Raw genomic sequence first — 25118 nt, forward strand, 5'->3', positions numbered from 1 at the left:
AATTGAATAATAAATAATAAAACAATAACATATCGAGTAGGAGCATTACGATCAAATTAGAAAGCTACAATGCGTAATTTAAATCATTCTACTAAACACAATAAGAATTAAGAGGCATTGATAGTATGATGGTATATGTCGTTCTTAATGGTTCAAATTATAAGTCAATCATTAATTGACATTGATTTTAGTATTTAGTATAGATTAATAGGTCTTGGACATGTCATTGGTCATGTGGCGCCATCTATATCAAAGGGTGGATGATACATGACGATATTACGATACCATGTTATCCCTTTGAGTTTTAATAATATTATAGATTAGACTTCATTTGATAAATTGACCGGTTCAACAAAGTAAACTAAACAAGTAAAGAGAGTCTTAGTCTCTTCCAAACGATAATAACAATGTTTGAATTAAGACCTGAAGAAAGGTACAGTAACAATAAATTACTCAATTATATTACACAATTTGTAACGTACAAGCGTACAACAGTAGAAGTACTTGCTAAAACCTCCCAAAACTGCTACCTGCTGCGGCACCTAATTAGCTCTGCAAACTACAAAAGGGAGGAAATCCATTGCCGTCCCCAACATCACAACCAATTTACAATTTACACTCATCAATGAATCTTTAGTTCCTCAAAATACAATACAAACAATAATTACTATCACTTCCAATATACACAATTGCATTCCAATGCAGGAATGATTCCTCAAAATGGTAATTCTCGCTGGTTTTATGCTATTCAGAAGACACAGGTTAGGGAAGGTTCTGCCAATTGGCAAAGTGATCTATGTCTCTGACGAGTAATTTTACACAAGAATAAGTTCTTACCAATGGTAAATATCAATGCAATCAAAATGCCTTCCTAAAGGCATGTCTCCACAAACGAGCAAGCCAACTATTATCATTACATTTTGAGCCTGTAGTTCTTTGCTCACGGTTATCTTTGGATGCTTCATCCATGTCTGAATTCATGATTGGTAGGGGAACCGCTAACTCAGCTGATGCCCCTACAATATGATTTACCATTTCTAGGACATCACTCATCTTAGGGCGTGATTTTGGTTGTCGAACTAGGCATCTGTTTGCAACTACTGAAAGCTTATGTATGGATTTGAGAGGATAGTTTCTACCCAGCCTTGGGTCTACAATCAGCTCAAACTTTTTCAAGTCTGAAAGGTATGGTCTCACCCAATCTATAAGTCTTTGCTCACTCTTAGGGCGGTTTTTGTCTATAGGACGTCGTCCTGTGATAAGTTCATAGAGGAAAACCCCATAACTCCATACATCATTCTTGCATGTTAGGCGTCCTGTTCGAATGTATTCAGGAGCAGCGTATCCCAGTGTTCCTACAATCTGACAAAAACAATAATCATAAAAAAGAATTCGTCAAAAACAGGTCAGTAGGTCATTTAAGAATGACTTAACAGCTAGAATGACACCATACAAGATTCCATTAGTTGCCCTACAGATAAAGTATTCTGAAATGGTCTTTGAACAGGCCAATCAATATGAGACATCACTAAATCATTATTTTTGTTACCATTCTAAGTTCTAAGTTCTAACTAAAAGATCATCCTCTAAAAGGATTACTGGAGGCAATCAATGAACATGTGATCAGATTACGTGTAAAGAACAGTCCATATCTAATATAGAGGCATATGCCTTGTTTCTTTTCAAGAAAATATGTCCGAATAAGTTAAATTTAGGTAAAATAATGATTACCCAAGCTAAAGGAAGATAAGTTCAAATAAGTTTACTTTAGGAGAAATAAGAGCTACACCAGAAAAATAAGTTCTAATATACATTCAGTTCAGAAAAAATACTCACCAGTTCAAACTACTTCAGAAAAATAAGTTCCAGCATGATTTCTCAGCAATGCTGGCGACTGAGTTAAAAAAAAAAAAAAAAAAAACAAAAAACAAAACCTTGAAATGTATGGGAAATGAATCTTGACGTGTAGACCTGGTTATTGAGTGGGTTAGGTCAGCGTCGGTGTGGTTTGATAGGGAAGGGTCAGAACTCAGAAGAAGGTCACATTTTATTGGACCGGGTTGGGTCAATGCGGATTGCGGGTTGATAATGGGTAGGATAAAGAATAAGCAAGAAAAAAAGATGGAGAAAGATAAAAGTGAGTACATGTAAATTCTAAACAATAAATTAAATTATTTTTAATAGCCTATTTTCTCTTTCTATTTTGTATAAAATTGGGCTAACATTTTGGCCCTCGACAATTAAATATTCATATGCAGAAACCCTTTCACGCTGGCCCAAAACCGATACTCATTAAGCTACCATTTCCAATAACTAGAGGTCCCTTTTGAACACTCCCTCCGTTTCAGAATAATTGACACACATTTTGAATTTTTTCACTATTAATACATGAACTTTGACTATATCTTTTTAGTAATGTATGTAAAACATTGTTATCATGTAAAATGATTTTAGATAAGTATTAATATGAAGTTTCATAATAATATCGTTTTCATAGTTTTTACTAATGTTTAATTACATATAAAACCTCTGTTTCATATTATTTGCAACGATTAGACATTTTTCCTCTTTACTTTATGTCAAATAGTTGTAAATAATATGAAACGGAGGTAGTATTAATTTTCAAACTCATGTATTGGCATGTATGTCAAGTTTGACTGTGTCTTTGGAATGGAGAGAGTATCCATCTTTTAAGGCCTTGCGTGGATTTAGAGGAGCTGTTAGGGGGTAATGAATAGGAGGGAACTTTTAGGGTGGACTAATTTAAGGGGGTAACAATCACGAGGGACTAATTGGAAGCAGGTTTGGTGAAAGATAACTCATTACAAGGTATTATTAATCTTTAATTTTTTATGGAGCACTACTATTATGCTTCCATTCAAACTGTTAATCATCCAATGGTATATACAAAAAACATGAAATTAATTCCCTAGATTATGAAGCAATTCAGTTTGCTTCCAAAAATAAATGAAGCAATTCAGTTACAACATGAAAAAAATCATCAAATCTGGCTAATTAACCCAATATAATCATGAAATAAAAGCCTTATTAACAAACATGAATTGACCCCAATATTATTAACCCCTCTCATACATCTCGCATTTTTTTTTTACCATTTTTTTAATCAGGAAAAAAAAAAAAAAAAAAAAAAAAAACTTATTTAAAAAAAAAAAAAAAAAAAAAAAGGATCACAATAATCGTATTATGAAGCATATATATACAGCCATGATTTACTAGCAATTGAATAATATACGTACTATTAAATTCTGCAAAAAAAAAAAAAAAAAAAAAAAAACTAATCTTCAAATATTACCTCCGTTTCATATTATTTGCAACGATTTAACATAAAGTAGAGAGGAAAAATGTCTAACCGTTATAAATAATATGAAACGAAGGTAGTAATAAAATTAGCAAATATTGCATGCACACTTCGTGAATGGATGAATTCCATAGACTACAATTACAAGAGGAGAGAGGGTGAAGGATGGGTAAATTTTACCCCGAGCTCTAGGGGGGCCAGAGTAACACACTACTAGGCCTGGTTATTGGGAGGGTCGGTGCGGGTCATTAGCGGGGCGGGTCGATTGCGGTTCAAGAGAAATATTTAGCGGGTCAGGGGCGGGTCAGGGGCGGGGTGGGTCAGGGGCGGGTCAGGGTCAGTGCAAAATTTAAAGGGTCAATAGAGGGTCAGTGCTAAAATTCAAAATCAATTAATTTAAGTCAAAAACTAAAAATCATACCCAAAAATCTCATAATATTTACATACTCATCTTCATATTCTCTCTCCTCCTCTCTCACTCTCCATCCATGCGTGCTCTATGGCAGGGGCTTCAATGCATCATCTTCCCCAAATCTTCCAAAATCTCAATTGCAATTTGCAATGTTACCTTCAGTTGATATTAAATTGACATTCTTACCTTCAATACTTCATCTTTCCCAAATTTCCTAAAATCTCAATTGCAATCTTACCTAGTCATTTGCTTGATATTGTCAACTGCAACCTTATCATCAATTTCCTTAAAACTCCCCACCGTCATCTTGGAAATAGATGGATTTTATTTTGATAAAAAGTAAATTAAAATCGAAAAGAGAAGAAGTTGAGAATTAGAATAAAATCAAAATTTGATTTTGATTACGAAGTACAGAGTAGATGAATTTTTTAGGAAATTAGGGATTTGGGGTTGAGAATTAGGGATTTTGACTGAATAAAAAAGAGACTAAAATTTCAGAGTTAGAGAGAAGAAGAGAACGTAACTCTTAAGCTCTTATTGGGCTGTCTATTAGTATTTCCTTAATTATTGGGCTTTAACTGAAAAACCCTATAACAGCCCAATAAGATATGACCCTATAAATACCCTGTCCATTAAAATTAAAAAGGGTCAAGACCCTTTAATTTTGAGCCCGGCCCTTTTACCATTGGGTAGCCCTGTCCAATTACCAGGCCTACACACTACCCTCTATTTGAGAGGAAAAAATTTGGGCAACTTTATTAGCCCAAACCAGGCATACAGTTTTAGCCCATAAAATTTACCCCTTGAATTATTCCGCCCCAATACACTCAATCCGGGCGGGCCCTAAGTATAATTTCTTTCTTTGCTTTTTCTATGAGGGTGAAAAGTCTAGTAGCAAGAAAGAATGAGAAAAAATCTAGAAAGTTGAAACATATAGCAAATACATCTAGACAATCTTGTTTGAAATGCCTTGAGGTGTACAGCAACATAAGTCTAACAGCCTGTCTGGTGGCTGGTAATATATGGATTTATTGGTAAGGAAATTATACATATTTTTCTAAGGAATGATTCAAAACATTCTCTATGGTAATACTTTTCAACTTCAAGTATTCATTGATTCCCAATCACCATTACCACTCAATAACCTTTATAGTAATATTTTTCACCTTTAAGTATTCATCAATTCCCATTATCATTCAATATCACCTCTAAAATAGTCATGATTTGTAATAAAATAATAAAGAAAAACACATGCATGGGAATAAAGTTGCATTACCATGGACATTAGCATGTCATTGCAAATTCACATATAAGGTCTTTACCATTACCACCATTTACCTACCAAATTGGAAGTGGCAGTGAAGTCTGTCAAACAAAAACAATTTAAAAGCACATACTTTGGATTCTAGCCCTTCAAATGTGAATTAAATCAGATAGTATTTATAAGGATACCGATACTCCCACCCTGTCAAAATATGTCCTTTTTACTCATTTTCTAAATACACCCTTGAAATTTGGGTCAAATACATACAGAAATGGTTTGAGTTGTTTGAAAAACCATCGTGAATACCATCAGAATTTTTTTTTTAAAAAAAGTATTGCTTCAGAGAATCTGATATTCTAATTGGGATGATCGAATGGATTAATAAGAAAAAATGGTGTAATGATTCAGATTATATGCTAAAATTTAGTATTTAGAAAGAAGCTGATTAGGGGGGGATCCTAATTCCTAAGAATCCTGTTGCATACGTGTGTCATACAATGCCTTGAAATGTGCAATTTTGTATCATAGAATTCAGAAAGGTCAAGATTTGAGTAGCTAACAAATGAAAGAATCAATAACATACCGCAGTTGAGACGTGGGTCAGCCCATCGGGAGGGCCCAACCTGGCAAGCCCAAAATCAGACAATTTTGCATTCCATTGCTCATCCAATAGTATATTTGAGGATTTAAAGTCTCTAAAGATAATCTGTTAGCAGAAAACTGATTAGAGAAAATGAAGGTAAAGAAGATTGATTTAAGAAAGCAACATTGGCTTCATATCCACATACTCCATATATAATACTCCGTATACAACAATACTAGAAAAGTAAACGATAGGAGAAATTTTGTCATATACAGCTAAATAAGGGCAAAGCAAATAACTAATCTAGGATAGCAAATATTTTGATTTAAAAGTAAAAGTGAAAAGACACTACTTTGATTACTAATAAATGTGGATTTGGAATATACATTTACCTGAAAATCCATCTCTTCATGAAGGTAGGTTAAACCACGAGCGGCATCCCTGGCTATTCTCAGTCTCATAGCCCATGGGAGAAGTGTCCTAGACCTAGAAGATAAATGATCTTCCACACTTCCATTAGGCATGTATTCATATATCAGAAGTCGCTGAATGCCTCTTTCGTCATCGTCGGCACAATAACCCAACAATTTGACGAGATTAGGATGCTCCACTACTCCTAGAACACTAACTTCTGTAACCCATTCTTTATGGCCCTGTAAGACAAACATAACACAAAATGAGCAGCTATTTTATGTCTAAGATCTTAGTCAAATATTTGTACATCATCTATGTACGGAGTATTACATTTTGATGGCATAAAAATAATATAATCGTGCATTTTTCTGACAATGGCAAGTTCTCTTCATAGTCTTCAAAAAATAACTTGACTTGGCCAATCATGCAGTACTTCAATATGGATCTCAACTAGTACAAAAAAATTAAGTTCACCATGTTACTGAACATGTATGTATAATCACACTACCTGGAGGCTCTTCTGTTTACTCAAATATCCATAGGGTTTATGCAATTCTGCTGCAAGCATTATTGTCTCTCTTTTTTAAAAGGGCTGTTTCAACTATTGACAAAAAATCCCAATCATCATCAAAGTTAAAGTCATAACGCATCCCAAACAATCTTCTAATAATAAACTATAGCTTGAACATAAGAGCTTCATTTCGAGAAAATTTATAAGGCTTCAGATTGCCAAGGTTAAAGCCTCACAAATGGCTTCCAAACCAACGTTACAAGGTACGAGGTACGATTCGAAACGCGGTACAGAAACGGATACGTGGTACGTTACCATGTATGAATCCGGTACGATGTGTTTAAAAATTTAATACTGTACTTATTATTTATATATTAGTATAATAATGTAACAATTAAATTTAAATGGAAAATTGAAAGTAGTGGAATTTTAAAAAATGAAAAAGAAAATTGAAATCCCCAAAATTATAACGTGACTTTCTTTAGTGGGGTCAAAAAGTCAAGAAATAAATAAAAGATGAAAATAAAAGAAACCACACAATGTGGACAGCTGTCCCACCCAACTCCCCCTCCACCTACCCTAGTAGCCTTGTCCCTTTTCTCTCTCTTTGGAGTCTACAACAAGCTTAACAATGTAGTCTTCACAAAATAACGGCCGAGTTTTTACACGTTCCAAGCTACGAAATCGGGTCGCAAAGTCCGGCGACTTGAGTCACGACCACCGGCGAACTGAGTCGCGTCTGTACCGTGTTCCGGTACGAGCGAATCAGGTCGCGATTCGCAGCAACGTACCGCGAACCTTGTAACGTTGTTCCAAACACAATCAAAGGATAGATGTAAACATGTAGTAAAGAAGAACAAAGAAGAATTATAGATCATTCGGACTGCAAGAGACTAATCTTCATTTAAGGAAACCATAGAATCATACTTGTGGATATCATACTGCTAAAGGCAATGTAATATCTTCTATAAGAAGATTAATCTTCATCTAAGGAAACCATAAATTCACCTGACACCTGGACCCAAACTATATAGCAACAGCCTAATCTTAATGCCAGGACAAATTTAGAACTCTTCTCCAATTTCACTGCTCTCTGAAGGACTTAAAAACTGTCTCTATGACAATTTTAACTGCTGCATGTGAGCACTCAGCAGGATTACATATCAGAATGTGTGACGAGTGCACTAATTCCTAAGGACCGTGGCTTGATTACTTATGTGCGAAGGAGGAGGGGTCATCCAAGTAATGAGGAGCCAATGAGGGGAGGTCTGTCAAAGAATGTGACAGCAGGCAGTCATCACCAAATCAGTGAAGCAGCCCCTGAGATCATGACAGCTGCTGCACCTTTGTTTTTTGTCCTTCTTTTGTCAGCACTTGTATATATAAGAAAGGGAGGGTAGGAATTGCTAGTTAGGCAAGATCATAGTAATTTCTAGGCTAGAGAGTGGTGCCCTAAAGGTGCTAATTAGAGACTAGTAGCCTCAAGCTACTCTTGTTGCAATTCCCATTTCAGATTAATTAAAAAGCTGCCCATCTTCCCCAAGATTGAATCTTTATTGCATAATTCGATTTTATTACAAGTTTATATCTGCTAGTTTGTTAGCTCAGACGGAGGCGAATGCCACGACACAGGCCCAATTCTTCGAGGAGTTGCGGGGTTTGGTTAATCAGAGAAACCAAGAGCAAGGCTATACTCCGGGGAACCACAACCAAAACGGAGGAGGCGACCGAAATTGGAGGCCAAGAAAGTTGGATATGCCTCTATTTGAAGGGGCGGATCCAGACGGGTGGATATTGAAAGGGGAGAAGTACTTCACGCACTACCATCTCACGGAGGAGCAAAAGCTTCAAGCGGCGGTGTCGGCTATCGAAGGCGATGCGCTGAGGTGGTTTCAGTGGGAAAATAGGCGGCGACCAATTCCGAGCTGGGAAAGCCTTAAAGCAAGGATCTTGCGCCAGTTCCGGCCAACTCACGCCGGCAGCATTCACGAACAGTGGCTGGCGGCGAATCAGGAGACCACCGTGAGTGAGTATCGCAAGCGCTTCATCAAAGCTCCTCTTCAAGACATACCAGAGACGATAATGATGGGTCACTTCATTAATGGGCTAAAAGACGAGATTAAGGCTGATGTTAGGCTAATGAACCCATTTAATCTGGAGCAAGCAATGGAAATTGCGGGTCGGGTCGAGGAGCGCAATTTGGTTAGTAGGTCGAAACGAGTCGTGCCCAATTTCTTTGGTACGGGTAAACCCGCAGCAAGTGGGTCCGGGTCTTCTGGATCCAGATCCGTGACCGGATCCGAACTTGTTCAGACCTATGGGACCCCGATCCAACAAGCCTCCACCTTCAAGGGGTGGCCAAGAGCACCCACTGAGTCGCAGGCGTCGGTGAACGCACCCAGAACCACCGCGGCGGCGTCGACGGCCAGATCTGGAGAGCCGCGGCGCCTCTCCGATTTCGAGCACCAGGAGCGCAAGGCTCGAGGCCTCTGCTTCCGGTGCGACGAGCGTTGGAGCGTCGTACATCGCTGCAAAAACAAAGAGCTGAGTGTTCTTTTGCTCGGAGAAGAGGAAGACGCGGCCACCGGACCGTCTAAACCACCGGAGGCGGAGTCCAGCGACGAAGAGGTGGCGGTTGGGGCATCTCTCTGCTCCTTGGTGGGGATTTCGAGCCCGAGAACAATGCAGCTTGAGGGGTGGGTCGGCCCTAGGGCGGTGGTGATCCTGGTGGACCCCAGCGCCACCCACAACTTCATCTCCGAGCCGCTGGTGGCGGAGGTGGGAGTTCCGGTGACCGGAGATCACGAATTTGGTGTTTCACTTGGGAATGGCGATGTTATTTTGGGGAAAGGGAGGTGTACCGGAGTTCGGGTGGTGCTCAAGGGAGGCTTTGTGGTGGTGGACAATTTTTGGCCACTTAAGCTAGGAAGTGCCGACTTAATCTTGGGCATCGAGTGGCTGGAAAAACTTGGCTCCGTTACTCACAATTGGAAGACTCATGTGATGAGTTTCATGGTGGGAGGAGAGTTGGTAACCTTGGTGGGTAACCCGGCGTTGGAGCGTTCGAAGGTGTCTTTGAGGGCAATGATAAGAGCGTTGCAACATGAGGGTGGCGGTCTTTGGGTAAAAATAAACCAAGTGGAGGTTGCTGCCACGAGGGGAGAAGATGTGGGAGGCCACGGGGCTGCTGTCCCACCGTGGATGGAGGGTATTTTGGGGGAGTTTAGTAGTGTGTTCACAGCTCCCAAAGGGCTGCCTCCGCGGAGAGGGCATGAGCACGCCATTGTGATGAAAGAGGGGAGTAATCCGGTGAGTGTTAGACCCTACCGGTATCCTCAATTTCAAAAAGATGAGATCGAAAGAATGATTAAGGAGATGTTGGTGGCCGGAATTATTAAGCCATCGGTGAGCCCTTTTTCGAGCCCGGTCTTGTTGGTTAGGAAAAAAGACGGCTCGTGGAGGTTTTGTGTGGATTACCGTGCCTTGAACCGTGAGACCATCCCGGATAAATACCCCATTCCTATCATCGATGAACTTTTGGATGAACTACATGGAGCGGCCATTTTTTCAAAGTTAGACCTCAAATCGGGGTATCACCAAATATTGGTGAGGGATGAGGACACTCACAAGACGGCTTTTCGTACCCACGAGGGCCATTACGAGTTTTTAGTGATGCCCTTTGGGCTTAATGCACCCGCTACCTTTCAAGCATTAATGAATGATGTGTTTCGGCCCTATTTGAGGAGATTCGTGTTAGTGTTTTTTGATGACATACTAGTTTATAGCCCCAACATGGATTCACACCTTGAACACATGAGGATAGTATTAACCGTCCTCAAGGAGAATAGCCTAGTGGTGAACTTCAAAAAATGCGAATTTGGGCAGCCACAAGTGGCGTATTTGGGGCATGTGGTGTCCAAGGAAGGGGTGGCCGTAGACTTGGAGAAGGTCAAGGCCATGGTGGAGTGGCCAACTCCCAATTGAAGGAATTGCGTGGTTTCTTGGGGCTAACCGGCTACTACCGCAAGTTTATCAAAGGCTATGCTCAAGTGGCCAAGCCATTGACCGGGCAATTGAAGAGGGACAATTTTGGGTGGTCCATTGAAGCTACAAGGGCCTTTGAGACACTCAAGGCAGCCATGGTCGAAGCTCCGGTCCTCACAATGCCAAACTTTGGCAAGCTCTTTCTGGTAGAAGCCGATGCCTCGGGCTATGGATTAGGGGCGGTTCTCATGCAAGATTCAAGGCCAATAGCTTATTATAGCAAACTTTTGGGACCAAAATCACAAGCTAAGGCAACTTATGAGAAGGAGTTGATGGCCATTTGCTTAGCCGTAGAGAAGTGGCGCCACTACTTGCTAGGCCGCCACTTTGTAGTGAGGACGGACCAACAAAGCTTGAAGTATATAATGGAGCAACGGGAGGTTGGAGGTGATTATCAAAAATGGTTGCGCAAGCTTTTGGGATTTGACTTTGAGATTCAATTTAAACCCGGGGCAAGCAATAGGGTGGTCGATGCCCTTTCTAGGAGGGGCGGCAAGATGGGGGAGTTAGCCACCATGGTCACGGTGCAAGGGATCGAGTGGGGAGAGATTGAGAAGGAGGTGAGCACCGACCCTTTGCTGGGCAAAATTGCAGCAGCAGTGAGGCAAGGACAAGGCACATATGCGGGTTATGCCTTGGAGGGAGAGAGGCTCATGTTCAAAGGGAGAGTGGCAATTCCCAAGACCTCCACCTTAATTCCCAAATTGTTGAAGGAGTATCATGATAGCCCCATTGGAGGACATCAAGGTGAAACCAAGACTTATCTAAGAGTGGCGGTGGAGTGGTATTGGATTGGGATGAGAAAGGACATAGGGGATCATGTCCGGCAATGTTCTATTTGTCAACAAGCTAAGTACTCTCAATTGCATCCCTCGGGTCTACTACACCCTCTTCCGATACCTAAGGCTATTTGGGAGGACATTTCGATGGATTTTGTAGAAGGACTTCCAACATCGAAGGGAATGGACTCCATCTTGGTGGTAGTAGACCGCCTCTCCAAGTATGCACATTTTGTGGGGTTAAAACACCCGTATAGTGCAGCAACAGTGGTTGCCATTTTTGTGAGGGACATTGTTAAGTTGCACGGATTTCCTTCCTCCATTGTTTCGGATCGAGATCGTGTATTCATGAGTATATTTTGGCGTGAGTTGTTCAAATTGCAAGGAACGGACCTCAAGAGGAGCACGGCTTACCATCCCCAAACCGATGGCCAAACCGAAATAGTCAATAAGACTTTGGAGACATACTTGCGATGTTTTGTGAATGGGCAACCTAAATCGTGGGGGAGGTGGCTACATTGGGCGGAATATGCTTATAATACGGCTCATCACGAGTCAATCAGGTTCACTCCTTTTCGAGTGGTCTATGGAAGAGATCCTCCAAAATTAATTAAGGTGGGCAAGGGTCAAACACCCGTGGATAGTTTGGATGAGTGGCTGCAAGAGCGAGATTGGGTGCTCGATGATCTCTACATGAACTTGCTCAGAGCCCAGCAACGAATGAAGGCTTATGCCGATTCAAAGAGGAGAGAGGAGGAATTTTGTGTGGGGGAGTATGTGTATTTGAAGCTGCAACCTTACCGCCAGAAATCTCTAGCAAAACGCCCCAATGAGAAATTGTCCCCGCGCTTCTATGGTCCCTTCTTGGTGGTGGAACGTGTAGGACTGGTAGCCTATAAGCTGAATTTACCAAGCTCTTGCAAGGTGCACCCAATTTTCCACGTTTCTCAGTTGAAGCGTGCGCTTGGTAATCAAGTAGCCAACCCCACAATACCCACTCAGATCACAGAGGAATTGGAGTTGGTGGTGGAACTTGAGCAGGTCTTGGATGTCAAGGTGTCTTGGATGTCAAGGTGTCTTGGATGTCAAGGTGTCTTGGATGTCAAGGTGTCTCAGGACTCGCAGCAAATCAGGGAGGTGCTAATTAAGTGGGCAGGGCTGCCTACGTTGGAGGCCACTTGGGAGGAAGCTTCTCTAATTAATGAGCGTTTTACTTCCTTTCACCTTGAGGACAAGGTGAGTCTTCTAGGGGGAGGGAATGTGACGAGTGCACTAATTCCTAAGGACCGTGGCTTGATTACTTATGTGCAAAGGAGGAGGGGTCAGCCAAGTAATGAGGAGCCAATGAGGGGAGGTCTGTCAAAGAATGTGACAGCAGGGCAGTCATCACCAAATCAATGAAGCAGCCCCTGAGATCATGACAGCTGCTGCACCTTTGTTTTTTGTCCTTCTTTTGTCAGCACTTGTATATATAAGAAAGGGAGGGTAGGAATTGCTAGTTAGGCAAGATCATAGTAATTTCTAGGCTAGAGAGTGGTGCCCTAAAGGTGCTAATTAGAGACTAGTAACCTCAAGCTACTCTTGTTGCAATTCCCATTTCAGATTAATTAAAAAGCTGCCCATCTTCCCCAAGATTGAATCTTTATTGCATAATTCGATTTTATTACAAGTTTATATCTGCTAGTTTGTTACAGAATGCTAGTTCACCAAAGTATGATGTTAGCTCAGCATAGCAGACTATTAATTCTGCTGTAGGGTTGATATTGATGATATTGCTCAACAAAGTATGTGCTTAGCTCTTCGTACCAGATCACACATCTTATTCCTCTCCAAAGAAATCTCTATGCCTTCTTTTCCTTTCAATATGTTCTCACAATCACTCTTGCTTCGACCAACCTTTGTCAATACAGTACTTTCCCTGAGCTTCAACATGGTAACACAAGGAACCATCAACTCTAACTCTTTGATCAGTTTCTTTATAAATTCCTTAATATATGCTTAAATTCGCATTTAGCCATTTCCATCTGACTGAATTCTTTTGTTCTGTTTTCTCATTGTCAAAATATATCATTCTCTGTTAATTTAACCAAGAGCAAGGTCAAACCCTTTAAGAATTGGCAATTATACAATGCAAATTCCATCATCTTGATCCATGATATAATCAAACTTTATGATTATTTTTTTAAAAAAAATTTGAATTAAAATATGTGAACTCAGAAGTTGGGTCATGATAAAAGTCCAAGGATATCAAGATATGATAATTTCATGGCTTATTGTTTGTGTACAGAGGGATAAATCAGAAATCAGCTGAGATTTGGATCAAACTACCATAGAGTCTGGGACACATGCACACTTTAAGGAACTAATTCTAAAGGCATTATGTTAACAATGTTATATTTCCCAAAGATATGCTGTTTTCTAAAAAAAAAAAAAAAAATGCTTATTTTACGACGATTAAAAGGCTGTAGGTAGAAGATAATGCTCTTGCATGCATTACAGATTGCACATGTGGCTTAAATGTAACACCATAACTCATCACTGCAAAATCAATATCCAACACAGCCTCTTACCAGTTTGAAGAAGTGTACTGTTATGCGAGATATGATGACGTGGTCAATACTAGCTTAAGGTCAGGCTTACCTTATGATTGGCTATAAAAAAAAGAAGCAAGAGAGTAGCATAACAATTCTAAATTGTATCTGATCTAGGTGCATCAAATATAATTTCACTCATTTCATCTAATAATGATTCATTGAAATCTTCAAAATGTTTAGTGAACTACCATTCTACCAATCTGCTGATTTGGCTATACACAAGCATAACTTTTTCCTACACAATAAAAAATTGAGATTGACTACTATTTCTATGAAAGTAAGGTCTTGAAAGCTCTTGGAAAAATTGCAGTCGTAGTTGTCATTAAGTTTCTAATATCCAAGCTTGGGGAACCTTATGCTTAATAAAGTAACAATCAACCAGCTTTCAGGACAGTAATGCTGAATAATGTTAGATCCAATGTTAAATCACATCATATCCGACATCAACTGATGGTTTAAAAAGTGTTGGCCCAAGGTAAGATTGAGTGTAACAAGAATTATAAATTATATGCATGGGTTGACTTATACTTATAGTATGCAGTTTATGTAAGCTCACAGTACAGATTGCATTACATATTTCCTCTTAATAAATTTGTCATGGTCCTTTCTTCTTTCATATTCCATACTTCATATTCTTGTGTTATTCATTAATTCTTGTTAAGTTAGTCCTCACAAGCCTTATATATTTCCTTTTGAGGTTATTGACCACATTGTGATCTTTGCATGAAATTTAATTCAGTCAAAGTTTTATCTTTCGATGAATTAATGCATCTAACAACTCAGATTCAAAGGTTTAGTGAGATAACTCATCTCATTCATTAAGGTGAGGATGTGACATTGGGATGGACAATAATTGCACTTAAAATACAAGCAAGACCTCCAATGAACAACAACTTCATAATTAAGAAGAAAAGAAACAATAGGCAAATCAACAACTTAAAAAAAAAATAATTCCTCTTATACAGATATTAACTGCAGTAGTTGTGGTTTTCTATGGAAAATACTGAGTTCCACTGAATTACTGAGAGCATAAAGTTGCATATAATTTATCCTTTTTACTGCTCGATTTTCACAAATCACAATCTTAGTTCCTTATTGATGAAGAAAACTTCTTTATCATTAGATATTACCCAATAAATTGCCTATCTTTAACCATGGAGGGATACAAGCTACTGTGTCAACCTTTATAATGAGAGGAGGCAAACTACCCACAGCTGAAAAACCTAGATCAAAAACCATAAATGACATGTATTTTAAGCTAAAGTACTTTAACTTGAATTTTAGTTTGGCAAGAGTATATCCATTTCATCACATTAGTAATGAGCAGTTGCACACTAATTATCAAAATCATATCAGGAACCAAGAATTGGTGAGCGATATAAGTCGTTTATGGTGTCACTACAAGGTATGTTATTCATGAAAAGGATTCCTCCCCCTCCCTTACAACCCACCCCCACAACACAAAAGAAAAATTGTTATAAACCTTACTTCAGCACATTTGTAAGAATTCTAAGAGACATCTGGGATACGAAAGATACTATTTAGAAAGAGTAGCAGCTATAGTAGTTCTATTATGTATGACTTTATAGTAGATGTCAACTAATGGTTAATGGTTAGATACTTAGATGTTATTGTTAAAGGTTGGCCTATGTTCAGCACAACTAGATGGAGTGGTAGAATAAAAACAACAAAAGTTAAACACTAGACTAAAAGCTAATTTTGGTAGTTTTTGGGTAAATTCAAAACACTACCCAACTTTAAAAGCTAGTGCTCACTACAACTTTGCAGAAAACACTATATTCAGAATTGGTAATGTTTAGACTAAGTCAAAAGACTTAAAACTAAATGATCTTGGTCCCAGAGTTAGAAAGTTTATCATCTGGGAGAATTTATATAAGTTCTTGAAGCAAGAAAAATGATGATCTAGAGAAGAGTGTTGAAATAAATTACTTGCCTGCAAACCTCTTTTTCCTAGCTGTTTCACAGCAACATCTACCTTCACAGACGAATCCTCTACACTCTTTATCATACCCTTATAGACACATCCAAATCCTCCCTCTCCAATTCTAACAGATCGACTGAAACCTTTGGTGGCAGACTTTAGCTCTTGAAATGTGAAGACTCTTAAATTGGATGTTGATCTCTGAGACATGCTAAAAAATGAGTTTTTCCTGATGGAATCTGTGCTTGTATCAGATACATTTTGTGAATTGAATTCGGAGCCTGATCTATTGACTTCTTCATCACCAAGGGCTGAATTTGAAGACAAATTAGATACGACCTTCATTGCCTTTGGCTCCCCTTTCTTGGCTATTTCAGAGAAGGGAAAACACCCCATGGCTTCTTATTAAGTAAAATGTTGTGCAAATACTACATAAGAGAATCACAAGGGAAAGAGCAGGTTAGATTGATAAACTGGAGAACATGGTTCAGGTATATATAGAAAGTAATCAAACTAAAAAAATGTGATAAGAACAGTCATTGATTAGCAAAGGCATACTAATCCAGAAAGATTAAGGTCCAGCATTGGCAACTACCTAAGAACTGATTAGCTGAAGATACAATATTTAAAACCTAAATGCGACTATTATATACACAAAGGAGCAAGAGAATTGCAACTTGCTAGAAAATGCCATTAAAACATGGTATAGGTAATACAATTCACACTTTGTAAGGGGATTTATACTTGTTTTTACTTCCTCAATGTTCTATCTTTGCTACCAAGGAACGATGCATCTCAATAAAATTTCTACGGGGGAACACATCTGTGGAGAAGATGGCACCTCCAACCAAGTTAGGATGTATATAAAACACCAAATACAGACAATTTACTTGACCAATAGGTTTATAGGAAGGTTTTATTTCTTTTCTTCTCCATTTTGTGACAAACTCAAGTTACTAACAACCGAAACTTCATTTATTCTCATCCGAGCTTGAACTATATACAAGCAGGTAAAGAAAATAATCACATTCATTAAGATTGGAGGTCAAACAAGCACCTATCCATTATAGGAAACATTACTCACATTGGTTGTTACTTTTTTTAACATGTCAAAGTTTGCTAGACTATCCATACACCGAATGAAATCCATCCAAAACACACTTGGCAATGATCCCTGGATCTCCAGGATCACATATCCTTCCCCGCTTTTCGATATCGAACATATTACAAGCAATTATCTAAAATACCCCCAAATTCAACAACATAGAACTTCCTAATTGAATTTTTCATCAAACAAACTAAAAGTTCTAAAAATAACCAAACAACTTACATTCCAAATGCAAACAAAACTTACATAAAGGGAAACATACAAATAAGTAAGCATTTATTACCTAAAATAAAATCATAAACCAGAATTAAAACCACCCAAGAGCAACAAGATATAAAGTGATCAAACCCCTTAATTACCCAGAAAGCAATTTAAAAATTGCAAACACAACCAAAAAAATGATCATATGAAAACATCAACAAATCCAAACCCCCAAAAAAAATTTATTTCCATATTTCAATCTTCAATACCAAAAAAAACAAAAAAGACCCAGAAAATTGAGCTCAAATTTACCTTTGAGCTAAGTTTGTGGGAGTAAAAGAGGGATTAATTAAGGAAAGAAAAGATCATATTCAAAGAATGGAGCAAGTTAAAAGACTATCCATGAGAAAAGGAAAGAGCGCAGAAAAATCAGAGGAGATGACAAGCGATCTTCGTAATTTAGAAAAAACACGAGAAAGAAAGAAAGAAACAAAGAAGGAGAGAGAGAAAGAGAGAGTGTTTAAAAGTCTTCACACGGCAGGTGGAAGTCAGCTTGAAGTACCAACCCAAATGAGACTCTCGCTTGGAAAAGACATCTCTATCTCCGAGGATTGTGCTTTTAATTTTTTCGATTTCCATAACTTTTTCTTTTGGCAATATTTTGTCAGCTATCTAATCTATATTGGATATGTATTGCTAAAATTAGATGTGTTAATGTTTTCAAAAAAAAAAAAAAAAAAATTAGATGTGTTAATTCGGGTGTTCGGGAGAAGTTCGGTGAGGTTGAATTGAGTTGGGTCAAATTTTAAATTGGAGTCAAGTTTAATTATTGTATTCATGCGAGTCAAAATTTGAATCGAATATTTTTTGGGTCGGATTGGGTGTGTTTTTTATACTTCTAGCTAAAATAAGTCATTGTCGACGTTATTAATGGACACGTGATTCCCTACCTTTTAAAAATTATGAAAAAAACACTTGTGAATAGTGTGAGAACAGTTCTAACCTTAAAAATGTTTGTTTACCTATACGTCCCTTTTAATATGATGTTAATTGCCTCTAACCTTTTCCTGGTGTGCTTTAATGATTAACTCTTATAAATAGTGTTTAAACAATTATACCCTCTAAAATATTTATTTACTTATTTTCCCTCATTAACATTAATTGTTTTTTTTAAAAAAAAAAAAAAAAACTTTAAAGAATAGTGTATAGACACTTAGGGCCTGTTCTCATTAGATTATTTTCAGTTCAGTTCAGTTTAGTTCAATTCAGCTCTAATAAGTTTATGTCTAATAATATTGCTAATGATTTAAAGCCAAATTTCATACTTTTAAGCTTATATTACAACAACGACAATAATAATAATAATAATAATAATAATAATAATATAGTACGAAGTATATGTTTTTAAAATGTTTTGGGGTTCCATGTTTTTAATATATTTTTCATAAATATTTTAATTATATAGTATATTTTTCATAAATATTTTAATATGTATATTTGTATATACACATATATATGATAATAAATAATCAAATATCATTAATTCGTAGTTAAAAATCACTAATCAATAAATTCAGTTCATTTCAGTTCAGCTCATTTCAGTCAATGTGAACAGACCCTTACACCCCTAAAAAATATTTGTTTACCTACTTTCCCTCATTACTATATTACCAACAACTAAAAAAGCTCCTAAGAAATGACTAGATTTGGCGCGCACATCACGCGCGTTAGCCACGCTAATAATCTAATAAGTTTACAATAAGATTAAAGTAAGCTCGAGAGGAGTTAAGTATAATACAAGGAGTTGACTTTTACATTATTTTTCTTCTTTAAGGACCTCTCACCTTTTTTTTTCCAACAATAAGAACTTAACGTTAGCAAGGGTTAGCTAACATAAAATCATAATTACTTCGTTGTCAAGGGTTAGGGAAGCATGCAAATTGTATTGCATATGTTACTCCCCCTATATTTTATTCATTTAAAAAAAACGACAGTTCAGTTTACTTTGAAGGAATTTCTCTCGATTCTCAGTAACTTAGCAAGTCACATTCGTATCTCATACATTAGACTTTTTTTCCGGTTAAATTAGGGTTTAGGGTTTTGCTGATAATGGGTATGATCAACTGATGTTCATGAATTAGGTTAAATGATTTTTGTAGAAAATAAAAGGGAATTATGAACACATACCCTAACTTTGTATTAAAATTATGTGAAACAAGGGGTAGTGTAATTAGTAATAGATGGCTTAGAATTCAATTTTCGCTAACTAGAAATATTTTTTTCGATGGAATAACATGGTTGCCCTTGATGATTGTAGATATTTGCTAGTTTTTTTTTAATTGCTCTCAACCATTTATATTTAGCAGAGCAAAGGACTAAGTTTTTGTTATAATTAATACATTAGGGGACTTAGCATTTGGAAATGAGAACTTAATTAGCATTTGGAAATGAAGGACTTAACATTTTGGCCGGAGGTTGTGAGAAGGGTACCCCGTCGTTGGGGATCCCATTTTCTCTGTGCCCTTAGCCCATTAAAAGCCTAGGACTTTACAATTTTTAGGTTATATTAGGATTTGTATCCTGGCTGTGTTAGGAGACCTTGAATTAGAATTGACTCCGTCATTACTTTTTTTTTTTTTTTCTTTTTCTTTTTTACAAGTAACCAATAGAAAGTCACCAATGAGTTTTAGAAAAACTCATAAAACTCGTTCATACCTTTCTCCGGATAATTAGCATGAATCATAAGTTTACCCTTGCCCAAATTGGTCTACTAATACCAGAATTGGGTTCGGGAGCAAGGGTACTAGAATCAGAAAACGTTCCTTTTTTTAGGGGAATCGCAATTCTAGCCCTAGTGCGGCCTCTACTAGCTTTTCCTTTTTCGCAATTTCATTACCAAATTGTATATGCAATGCGATTCCTGAAAACTAAGTTAGTTGATTTTATTTACAAACATTAATCACAAAAAGTCTACATTGCAATGAATGTCGTTATACTTTTTTAATTCAAATTCGTGAAAGGAACAAGAAATAAAACAAGATTCATTTAGACTTAAGTGATAAAACAACAATTAATTATTCCAATTATAGTCTTAAAATAAAAAAAAGAATACTGCGTGAATTAATTATTAAGAGTTTATTTAAAGTGATCAAACAACACTAATTAATTGATAAAAGTTATTTAAAACAAGAAGAAAATAAAAGGTGATTGTTCTAAGTGCTCAGGTAACTAATCGTTCTTCTTTGCTTGCTAAATATCTGTTTTAGATGTTTTTGGACCTATCTTCTTCTTTGTACCTCCAAGGATTTCAATGAATAGATTAGGGTTAGAGAGTATTTGGGAAAAGAGAAGAAAAGTAGTATGATAGTAAGAGGGTTTGAAATATTAGGGTTTTTAGAATTTTAAGGCTTGATTTCTGATTTTTCTGTTGTGTTTAGGTGTAAGCGAAAACCCTTATTTATAGGGGTAGGAATCTAGGTTTAGGGTTTTAGAGCCGCGACGTCAGGGGGCGCGCGCAATTCTCAAAGTTGCGTTGGAGTGCCGAGCGCAACTTTGAGACTTGCGCTGGGTTGTCGCACACAACAATGTTGTGCGCGGCGCGGTTTTGCCTTATTCAAAAACGCGTTTTAAAAGCTTTTATAACTTTTGATTGCAAATTTGGATTAAAGCAAATAATATGTCATTAGAAAGCGTTAAATGTCTAATTTCCAATGCCGTTAGAAATTAGGTTAAAATATATTGTGGATCAAAATATATGGACGTTTTAGTGCAAGGCTAGGGTATCGATTTTTTGGCCTGATTTATTATTTTGATGATATATTCTTTGTTTTAACTTGGAATTGGGATAATAGTATACCGTTGGAAAGCTCTTTGAAAAGGCTATCTATCTGTATAGGCTTTGCATGGAAATTAGGTGGTTAAATGTTCTGATTGGCTCGATTTTCAGCAATGTAAGATCTATTTGATCCAATCATTGCTTTGACGCATTTAGGTCCGTTATTAATGACAGTCTAAAGTCGTATTACCCTAATAAAAAATAATTCCTAAATCCTCTAACTAAAGAAGATAGGGAAGAAGGGTCGAACCACAGGGAAACGAGTCGATTTATTCCTAATTAAATTAAATAATCTAAATTATTAGGTAACCAATTTATTGATATGAAAAGAACTAAACTACGGAGATTAAAGTTTTAGGAGAAAATCAAATAATAAAAGCCTAGGGTATAGGTTCACCAATAAATAATATTCCAGGGTAAAACACAATAATCAATCATCAATGCGTTAATTAATCAGATCATAAAGGGCTTTCGCTACGTATTACAATCACAAAGTTAATCTACCAGTATTAAATCGCATCTCTCGAATCTTGACTTAACCATTTATAAATTAACCTGCCTATTGAAACTAAGCCTAAACATCAATTCTCATATGTCGAATCTCGAATCAATATTGCAAAACTCATACAATTAAACTAGGCCTAATCTAATTGCATAACATTAAATCAATCAATAGGAAATTAATCAAGCATTGACAATCAACAATAATAAATTACCCCTTCATTTTATTTCTAGATCCCCACAATGCTAGAAAATAATCTACTCACACATAATTAAATCTAAACTAATCAAAACAATTAAGCAAAACATGATGAACAAAAACAAATAAATTACTGAAATAAAAAGGGAAGAAATTGTTACCAAAGTTAACAGAAATAATGAATTGAATTAAACCAAGAGTTGTAGAGAGAGAAACAAGAGAGAAGTTTGAGCTTAAGAGAAAATTAATCTTATGTGTAATCCCCCATATTTTTAAATATTTTATAAATGAAAATTTATTTTATTTATAATATTTATTTGTATTTTTCCGGATTTTATTTTAAAAAGTTTCAAATTATTAATTTGGGTCGAAAATTATTTTAGTACAAATTATTTTATAAGCTTTCATTCTACAATCTATGCCATACAAACAAAGCCTAGTCCATTTCATTTACCTAATTGGCCCATTAATTTTATGAGGCCCAATACTCCTACTTACCCTACAACTCTCTCCCCTATAAATACCCCATACATCCTCAAAATTTTCCCCACACAAAAGGTTAGTCTTATTTTCTCCTTTGTTTTATTAATTTGTGTAATTATAATTATTGATTTATGGGTTTTGATTTTATTGTTTGAAATTAATTTAATTAGTATCAAATTGTATTTTGATGATTAAACTTTATAATTTCAGATTTTATAAATGTCATAATTTTCGGATTTTGTAAATTTTATAACCTAGGGTTTTTAATTATTGAAAATCACGATTTTAGGGTTTTTACGAACAATTGATTTAAGGCTTTTATAGTAATGATGTTTGAAATTTTGGTGATTATAACTACAGATTAGTTTAACTTAATCCCAGAATATTTTGAACACGTAAATTCGTGTTTTAATTCTTAGACTTCCATTCGTTAATATTAATGCCGTTTTAATCCCGATTAGGTTCTGAACTCATCCGATTTTGATAAAAAAAAAGTAGTGTTTTCCATGTGGAAACAATGTTTTAACAAAGACTCACTACCTTTGGTAGTGAGCACCACCCTCTCGTGGCCAAATTCAGCCTCTAAATATGATTTTCGGGTAGTTTTTGATTTTTAATGAAGTTTTTTTTATGCTTTAAATTTTATCCTTGAGTTTTAAAGGGTTTTTGATTAGTTTAAAATGCTGGAATTTTATTTAAAGTAGTATAATTGTGATTTTAATGAAAGGGTGTGATTACCCATTAAAAAGGAGTTTAATTAGGGGTTTTAAAATAATTTTCAGATTTTTTTTAAGTAGTCTAAAGTAAATTTAAGTTGCTGGAAATTGTGTATACAAGGAGAATTAATATAGTATTATTGTCCCTTTATGTAGGAGACTTGATTCGGGAATTGTTGTAGTATAATCGGTTATTTTAAGGGCCTATTTGAGGAAGTGATTATTCCTTAGGAGACTTTTGATTGATTAAAAGTGGCACAAAGGATTGTTTATACGAGGTACGTACATGTCTACTTCGTTGTAAGTAGTATCATGTTTAGGTATCAAAAAGAAAGAACTTAGTTTCATATTTAGAGAACACTTGGATGAAAATTGTTTGGTTATACATTTAATTAATTCATGTGCTTATGTTTGTGAGACATGTTTTGGTGAATTGATTATGTTTGTATGGAATTATGGATGCAAGCATGTTTTATTATATTGAATTAATTGTTTGTACGGAATATTGATACAAGCATATTTTTATTGGATTGGTTTATTAACCACATTTGGATTATTGAAGGATTGGAATTGAATGGTTTAAGTGGAATAAATTTATTAATTATTCCACAAGGTTATTATTATTTTATTTATTACTCAAGCATGACTTGTTAGTATGTTGAGTAAAAGTGGATCAAGCCGAAATGGCTAGGTGGGTTGACTATGTTCAACAATTTTGGATAATTTGGAAGTTTAAAGGAATTAAAGGTCAATTTGTGATGTGATCACCATTGTCCTAAATAAGATTAAAAGTAAATTGATGTATGATTGATATGTATGGTCTAATTGAATGAGTCGGCTATTAATTAAAATTGTAATCACGTAAAGTGAAACAAGGATGAGCAATAAAACTCTGGAAAGTGTGCACTTCTGGAGTATTGACAATTATGGGTTGGGGTACACGGTGGTAGCCCGTGGCTTTTCGAGGCTTGTTTGATCAACATATCCTCTTCTCTTTTGGTATTTACATTTTTATTTTATAATGAAAGTTAGATGGGATCCTAGACTAACTTTGTGAGAATGGAGTCGTGCCCATTCTTGCATTGCGCTAAACTTTTATTTTAAATGGTCATTTGGGACCAAAATGATTTGGTGGGTTGGACAACCTCGTTTGTTGCTTACTCCAAATTAAATTAATCAAACTAAATATTAAGAGTCAAGTGTTTGGAACTGGTTACTAAGTATGTTGAGTCAATTGAATTGTTTAAGTGTGGAGTCTTGATTAATGAATTCGTTTTGTATGTTTATTTACTTTAATTAATTGAGCATGTTAGGTTTTGTACGTTGTAGCTTGTATGTACTCAGCTTTGCTGATTGTGTGCTTTTGTGTGTGTTTTCTTTTGGTCATGGCCTTCGCCTTTCAATGACCCTGTGATGATCCAATTATTACACTTGTATTATTGGGGAGCAGTATTGCACAGGTTAGCTTGATGATGTGAGGTTCGGGGATTTGACATACGCATTGTCAAGGGATTGGTGTGATTGAGAGTATTCGTTCTTTGTGTTGAACTTATCTATGTTTTACTATTTCAATTATGTTTTGGGATTTTAAATATTAGTTTGGTTTAATAAGGGCCTTTATGGTTCCAATTTGTAAGCTTTGACTTATTGGTTTTCTAAATTATATTATTTTAAGATTTAAGTTGGATTTCCACTGTAATACTTTGATAAAGCCTTAATGTTTTAACACGTGGCGGTAACATGCCAATGGTTCTCCACTATTTTATTTAAATTAAGTGGTTTGGAAAAAGGGAGAATTATTGGGGTGTTACAAAGTGGTATTTGGGAGCTTTGGTTAGATTTTTATTACCACTAAAGCCAATTTTAAAGTTTTTGGGCGCCTAACGTTTTAAATCTAATCAGTTTGATTTAACTACATTATTTAAAGTTTAATTTAAATTTTTTTTAAAAAAAGGTATTTTATTTTTTTTATTTATTTTCAAATTACTAAATTATTTGAAATAAAATGAATTTAATTATTTATTTTATTTTCTTAACTTCTTTGCTTGTTTTATTTGTCGGTGAGATTTGAGTAACTTTAGAAAGGGCGTATAGGATAGATTATTTCTTTCTATATGCATTGTAATTAATTCTTTTGCGTTTTTATTATTGTATGTAATAATTATGCAAATTATTTAATTGTTTACGTTTTACCTAATGGTGCTACTTTATTG

General features: G+C 36.2%; 1 protein-coding gene across 1 annotated transcript; it reads right to left on the minus strand.

Moving 5' to 3' along the window:
• Positions 1 to 439: 439 nt before the first annotated feature.
• Positions 440 to 17733, minus strand: LOC145572379 (serine/threonine-protein kinase PCRK1-like). Its single transcript, XM_081631354.1, has 5 exons — positions 17484 to 17733; positions 15875 to 16290; positions 5971 to 6231; positions 5579 to 5701; positions 440 to 1362 (listed from the first exon to the last, which is right to left on the minus strand). Exons 2-5 carry the CDS (start codon positions 16256 to 16258, stop codon positions 859 to 861), a joined length of 1272 nt encoding a protein of 423 aa, XP_081487480.1. The 5' UTR covers positions 16259 to 16290; positions 17484 to 17733; the 3' UTR covers positions 440 to 858.
• Positions 17734 to 25118: the final 7385 nt, after the last annotated feature.

The sequence above is a fragment of the Chenopodium album genome, chromosome 12, assembly GCF_948465745.1.
Source record: "Chenopodium album chromosome 12, dcCheAlbu1.1, whole genome shotgun sequence".
NCBI classification, from domain to species: Eukaryota; Viridiplantae; Streptophyta; class Magnoliopsida; order Caryophyllales; family Amaranthaceae; genus Chenopodium; species Chenopodium album.